This window comes from Branchiostoma belcheri, unplaced genomic scaffold (assembly GCF_001625305.1).
Source record: "Branchiostoma belcheri isolate BF01 breed outbred unplaced genomic scaffold, Haploidv18h27 scaffold15, whole genome shotgun sequence".
NCBI lineage: Eukaryota > Metazoa > Chordata > Leptocardii > Amphioxiformes > Branchiostomatidae > Branchiostoma > Branchiostoma belcheri.
In genome coordinates this window covers 2043081-2050493 of record NW_017802935.1, presented here as the reverse complement: position 1 = coordinate 2050493, position 7413 = coordinate 2043081, and the positions used below count along the sequence as shown (strand labels likewise).

Here is a 7413-nt window from a genome sequence, read left to right as displayed (position 1 = left end):
CTAGGGGATAAGGATAGACATCGTCAGCATATATTACATGTATATACACTACTCATAGATACACTACTCATCAGCACATGTTACATGTATACTCGACTATGACAAGGATAAACATCGTCAGGGCATGTTTCATGTATTTTATACAAGGGAAACACACAATTACTATTCCAACAGGTCTATCTTCAGACTTGGTTATAACATTAACTATGGAACCAACAGAACTATACAAGTATATTTTGCACCGCAGGAAAACGTCACCGTGTTTTCTATGTGAGTTTTATTGCCTAATTCTTGAGCCAACAAAAGTCTTATAGGCAAAATACAATACAAGCGTAACCCTCAAACCTCTTGTTTAGTTTGGTCGGAACAAGACGTGGAACAGCCACGATGCGGGTATGATCATCGTTTGAACGTCACAAACTATCTTTAGCTAATAATATCTGACTTTTCATACTTTCTATTTATAACAGCGTGACCACAAATTGGATATTATCGGTTATACTTTAGAGATTTACATGTTTGAAAGGTTATTGACGCATGGAGGTTACAGATCTTGAATTAACCTCCTTGGTTGACGTAAGTCTAGCCTGCCACGCTTCCACGGAAGGAGAAATGCTCTTCTCCTGAACGTCACAATCTTTCATAGGAACAAAACGAAGAATGGCGGACTTTTCTACAGATCTAGTCTGTACCAGCATCATTCCAGGTCGTATTTGTGCCTTTCAATGTTTGTAAAGGTATTGACGTAAAGCTAACGAACCATGCTTCCACGAAGGCGGATATACTATTCACCGCACCAACCCCAGCCACAATCGGGACAACAGAAAGACTAACGTTTGACATTTCGGGTCCCACCAGTATAACTTCACGTTATATTTAAGGTTTTACCCCAGTGAAAGCGTAACTGGCGTGTGCTAATGCACAAAGTCGAGTTCTCACAAACCTGGAGTCGTGCGGTTTGTCTGGGGGATTCGCCATGTTTTGACAACAGGATAGTGATGCGGACAGAGCCCTGTGCCTTTCTTTATGTCCAGGGCAATCCTTCAGGGCTCAACTTCTCACATCTAAGACCCCTAATCCTTCTTATATTACCCTAGACATGGGTGCAACGTTTGAGCAAAGTTTACAAATGCCTTCAACGGCAACCTAGTCATTTGCCTCAAACCTGACCTTTTCATCGTGTAGTTTGAAGTGCTGGGAAACCGGTTGGCACTATCTAATTCGTCCATCGTCTCATCCGGGAGTCTATATAACGCCCTTTTTTAGACAACCATTGTTGTTGAAATTATAGGTTTGACTCGCGCTCGACGTCATCAGTTCCGATGGTCGTTGAGGTGTGGACAAGCCGGCCGCCACCCCGCCGGCTTAGCCACGATTCTGGTCAGAACATCAGACGGACCGCGGAGGTTAGAATAGACGGCCAAAATCATACCCTGCAGAAACGTACGATTTGTTCGCCTTCAAATTATTGGCTTAACGTCAGAAACGGTGACGTCGGAGTGCGATGACAGTTGGATTATGACTGACACTTGAAGGGCGCCGCTCACACATGCAGCACCAGGGGCAAATGTACTAGGGAAGAGCAGAATCCTGTGGCTGTGGCTGTTCGGGTCAAGGTCAATTTGGACACGTACTTTTTCCACCAAAAATCAAAACTCTAGAAATTACGTCAGACCCAAGAATAAGTTTTACAATTAAATGGGGGACGTAGCTTTTGTTTTCAAGAGGAAAAGTTAATTCTATTCTAAAAATGTACCAGTTCTTGCTAAAGGCTTACAACTAGGTTAGATAACGTATGCCAAGAAGCTGATTTAGTTGAGTTTCTCTACCTGTCTGCCTGCCTCGTTGTTGTGTCTGTCCATGGCTGATCGCCCGTCTCGCCTTCCCCGTATTCTCGCATCCACGAAATCTCGCGAGAACTTGGTGCCGAAGAGGACATCTTCACTGCATCCTCCCCACTTCCATCCCTCACCGGGAGGTCCCTATAGTAGACAAACGCGTGTTATTGTCTCCCTTTCCTGCTTCAATTGTTGTAAAATTCTATTATAAAGGCGTAACCACAACTATGCCAGTTTTACGTGAGCATAAAAAAAAACTGTTCTGTGTCTCTCGGAGTCCATGGATGCTGCCGTCTTTGTCACCTGACCCATCCCAACTAATCACATTGTTCATCTCGGACACCTGAACGGCCGCCATTTTGATGGTTTAAAAGTCGACCGTTACCTTGTGTCTGTTGTCGCAGCCGCAGTCCGGAGAGGTCCCCTCTGCGCATGCTTTAGTGACGCTGTAAGCCACCCCTGCCGACGTGATGGCGTGAACAAAGGCAGCTTCTCTTGAAGCTGGAGAACAAAAACAGAAAAACAATTGTCTTCTGTGACTCCCTTAAAACATCACAGCTAATAAGGTGTCGTTGATTTTGCACATTTCAGGTTATATTAAAAAACATTTTCCATGCTTAGAGTGTAAGAGATCTACGGATGGCAGTTGTTAGGTAACTGGTCTATCAAAATGCACAGCACATAGCTCTTCGTTTCTGGTGCCAACCATGTCAGGTGTCTATCACTTAAGGTAACCCAAGGTCATAAGTTCATATTATTCATAGTATTAAGATGGTAGGTAGAACACTGACAGATATGACGTATTTAAGGAGACTAAAGGTGCTAAGCAGTTTATTAGTAACAGCCATGGAGTAAGATGAAACACGGAGTAAGATGGGCTTATGAGAGTACTAGTAAGTAGTGGGTACGAGTTACGAGATGGTAGCTTTGATAGCTAGCTATGCCACCCACGAGGCTGAGAGTCATGAGACAAATTCTGCGCGCATCCATGTGGATCTTTAGGCGCTACATATACATTACAAAGAATGAAGATTATCGTGATAAGTCTTTCGGAATGTTTCTGGTGTTTGAAGTCTGTACAGCAAGCATGAAGTACTGAAGGTGGTTGTCATACATTTAGACATACATGTTGTAGGTATACGTATGATGTAGGCTTGATGCGTTTATATCACTTGAAAATAGACAGAAAGTTTTGCTCTTTTTCAAACTTGTTGAGAGGAGAAGCAACATAGGCGCGTGGAAGTCGTGGTTTGTGTCAACAACAAGGATTCGAACTCTTGACCCTTTGGTCCAGTATCGCTAACCACTGCCACACGCACGCAGTGCTCTGTGTGATGTTGATGTAGTTATGTAGCATCTCCTGGTCTCATCATCACCACAAAACTTACCTCTGTTGACCGCCGGACCGAGTATGGAGTCCCCTGCACGAGGAGGTGTTTTTGGTGTGGAACTGGTGTTTCCTATGGGTGGGAGATGTAAGAGTGTGGAGTTAGGGTCGGACCACATGCATCATCAAACCAAACATAGAAGGGTTGAGAAGCTGGATCAAACATAAGCCAACATTGCAGTTTTCTCTTTAGTAATTCTCGACAGTTTCTATGATGCAGACAACGACATCTTGAGAGTCTTATGCAAAAGTACGATTTGGGGGGAAAGACACAATAAGAATGACTTTGCACTTGGTCCGACCCTAGTGGTGGCGATGATCTGTGAGGCTGTGTGCAGTTACAATTACAGTTACAGTTGAAGAAGTGAGTGGGTAGAGAGGATAGAAAAAAGAGATCAAGAAGCAGTTGAGCAGAATCCGTGAGCGCACAGAAATGTAGATAAAGGCGGCAGGCGTAAATGTGGTGAAGAGTGTAGTAGCACAGTACTGGTAACCAGTAGTCTTTATGGGAAAGTGTACAGGCACAAAATGAGTGGCTACGTGTGTCCTAAGAAGACAGAAGTTTGGAAATTTCGATGAGTGTATATTATTTTCTGGGATGACCATCAGTCAAACTTTCATCACATTGCCCATGATTTGTTGAGTGAGTGATCGTTAGTACCTTTGTCTTGATGGAAAAGTGTACAGGCACAAATGAGTGACTACGTGTGTCCGAAGAAGTTTGGAAATTTCGGTGAGTGTATATTATTCTCTGGGAAGCCCATCGGTCAAACTTTGATCACACTTGTTGAGTGAGTGATTGGTGGTACCTCTGTCTAAGACTGGTCCGAAGATGGAGACCTGTCCCTGGACGGTGGTGCAGTTCCAGCGGCGGCCGCGGAACTGGTGCTGACACTCCCGGATCCCCAGCTTCGTGCCGTCCGCCACGAACGGCATGATCTCGTGAAACTTCCGGCAGTACCGGATCTGTCTCGGCACCAGACCTGAGGAGTTCAAAGAGGGATTACAAGTGTATTCTACAACATATTTTGCATTGGGAATGCCTGAACCAGGAAATGCTCTATGACTATAATTGACGTTTTTTCTTGATATCATTTTTGTGCGTTTTGAATCTTTTGGAGCGCTACAGTCTCCCGCCTGCCTGCCCCATACACACCCTTACCTGGTATACTACTGCAGACCAGCGGCCATCTTCTCCCCTGTCCTCCGGCATTGCTAGCAGCCAGTGAACTGAACTGTGGTCCCACCGCCAGATACCTGCAGAAAACACAACCATACTTTAGACCATGCTAGAGTCACTCCTTTTTCAATACATCGCTTTTAAATAATGAATGTGCTTAGTTGCATAGTTCCATGTTTCGTACTTGCGGTATATAAGAAACTTTCATATAGTATTAAGTCATTGGATAGCAATTAACGATTTCAATTGGATTCTCAGTCTACAAAGTCTGGTCTATATTGAGCTACAGTTTGTAGAACACGACTTCATTTCTGTATCTTACTGCTGAAACTGGTCAGCTCCCCCACTCTTATGAAGCAAGCTGTTACTACAGGCGAGCTGTGGCCCACAGTTTCATTAGTAGCCAAGGAGGCGATTCCGGGCACTTCATCTGCTGAAGAGGCCAGCGCGGGACGGATTCAATTTGCGGACGGACCATCTGGTCCTCACCTCTCCTGCTTCAGACAATTAGCTTCAGCACGGGGAGCGCGCCTCGTGCTGGGCAGGAGAGGGTTTTCTCGTCAATTGGTTTGGAGCAGGTGGCAAAGTGGCACGACCCGCACGTCAACAACTTGTCTTCAGCACAGGGACGTGGCCAAGCAGAGGTGGGGGGATAGCCGCATTCTGATAGCCGCTCCTCCAACAAAGAATCTACAGTGCTCAAGGAGATTGCTTAATGGAATTTACTTGTAGCATGAACCATACAAACTTAACAGATCAGAGAGAGGGAGGTCTCAGGCAACGATGTTATATACTGCGACATGAAGGACAATAAACGACGTTGAAACTTATAAAACATTAAGTTTTAAACAAAACTTATAACTTTATTGTACATTCGTGCCCAAGGGCTAAGTGCAAGTACTAAAAGTATTAGAAATGCTAAATAAATAATAAAATTAACACACTAAGTAAATCCTAATTAAAAAAGCTACTTCTAATTTACTAATTACTTATTGTTGGGTTTGATTTCTTTTCTTAATGTAGTGGACCAACGTTTGGCTAGACACGTGAGATGAAATTAAGAATCTACAGCATTCTTACAGATCTTAGAAATATTTGATTTATGAAAAAAATGTTGACACTGAAATTACAGTGAGTTTGACTCGCTCGCGACACAGAGCTAAGCCTGGAGCCAAGGTCTCCGACCTCTTCTGAAAATCTCTCACCCAGCAAATGTAAAAATACTCTTCTTGTCAGTAAAATGTCACGGTGAACCTTCACAGAATTCCTGTATGGGCGTTTTTTTACAGGCCGTCTTGTTGCACAGTTGGAGATGACCGAAAGGTCAATACTGTAAAGGGGATTCTGAGGAATATGTACGGGTGTACCGGAAATACAGCAAGTGTAGGTAGACTTGTTTGGGCAATGTAGATTTTTGATCATTTATCACATTTTCTTCTAAAACATAGGTGAACAACTTAGCCATTATTTTACTTTCCATTGTGTACACTATCAATTGTGGTGAGCTATATAATGAAGACTGCATTGAATAGATATAGGTGTGTACATTGATGTATACATGGCTAAAGAATGACCTTTGACTAAGTCAAGACATTTTTGAAACGACAAAGGTCCAAGAACGAACAACTTTGAAACCCTTGTTCATGTCCGATTACTATGTACCTATTATACGTGTGAATGGCCATCAGACAATCCATGAAACCAAGCCCTTTGACCACCCTAAAGCCAGCCACGTAATAAAAAAAGCCTTGGAATTAGCTTGGAATCTTCAGCCCCTTATCCACAAAGCCACGTTATGCAACAATCGGAGTGAACTGAACTGATGTAGAAATGTTTGTATTTCTCCAGTGACTGTAAAATCTATTGACTTTTCCGCCGACCAGCTGTCTTTTGACAACATAGCGTGTGTCATTACCGTCTGAGAACCGGACAAAACGGGTTCGTCCTAACGAGCAAGACGGCAATGGCTCCTGATTAGAGACTTCGGTCTTCACATTGTACATATGTATAAGTTACATCATTCACACAAAGTGGACCAAACTAACAATAGCTTTGATAGCTGTTGGTTTTCCCATGCCCCATGCTTTATATCCATGACCTGTACATAGCTTGTAAGAGCATAAACGTACAATAAATGTCCTTCATTCATATACAATGTACATCATTTTCAAAGTACCTGGAGATAAGATTTGCCTCTGCTCCTGGCTAATGATCTGAGAGGACTTCAGTAGCTGGTATCCTTGTATTGAACGGTATTGAATCACTGGTATAACTCTGGTTACAGGTAAACGCCTTTCATCAGTATTGGGATTTTTATGAACCTTCCACAAGCTGACCATTTTAATTTTTTTTCACACTGATGTTACCGATGAGGACCGATGTAGTGGCCATAGTACAACTAGTCCCAGCCCCAGAGTGGGCCTGCTCTCCAAACCTTATCATATGTACTAATGTTTAGGCTTATTTATGACGAGTTTTGAGGCGTTTCATCGGGCCTTTTCAAAAGGTAACTGCCCGGCAAATGGATACTGTGAGGCCAATTTGATACTGTCTTTGCAGCCTCCAAAATATCTGCTTGTAGATGAGTTTTTGCCAGCTCGTGTCGCCCCCAGGAGAGCAGACGTTGACGTGTTTACATGAAGTGCCATGGAGCTGTGTGGGAAACATGGGACCTTCCCGCACCCCACAGTAGGACAGACGGGGGAGTTATGACTTAGTGCTAGGATACTACGGGATGAAAAGCTATTCAATTTGAAAAGGAATGTTATGACATTGGTTGTTTACCTGTATAGAGACCACACAAAAGCGGTTCTACCCTATAATGTTAAGCCTAGATTACGACAGTTTTGACCACAGACAACCTGCAACACAAACAACTGCACATCCGCTAAACAATATTTGAGGCAAAACTTGACTTTTATCTCATGACTGTTAACAGTAAAGACACCTTTTTGATGACCCAGCTCTAAAAACGCACACGTATTATCTGTCATTGTGTTGTTGTATTT

General features: G+C 43.3%; 1 protein-coding gene across 2 annotated transcripts in view; it reads right to left on the bottom strand.

Annotated features, from left to right (window-relative positions):
- The window catches only part of LOC109465267 (protein Wnt-3a-like), a 31820-nt gene that overhangs the window by 3323 nt on the left and 21084 nt on the right, over positions 1 to 7413 (bottom strand). The window contains exons 2-6 of one of the 2 annotated variants that reach the window (XM_019762441.1): positions 4388 to 4482; positions 4035 to 4208; positions 3227 to 3298; positions 2224 to 2339; positions 1830 to 1982 (exon numbers count right to left, since the gene is read on the bottom strand). In XM_019762441.1, the coding sequence (XP_019618000.1) occupies positions 1830 to 1982; positions 2224 to 2339; positions 3227 to 3298; positions 4035 to 4208; positions 4388 to 4482 (610 nt within the window). The remainder of the gene's footprint in view (positions 1 to 1829; positions 1983 to 2223; positions 2340 to 3226; positions 3299 to 4034; positions 4209 to 4387; positions 4483 to 7413) is intronic. The other variant, XM_019762442.1, reaches the window with a different exon arrangement.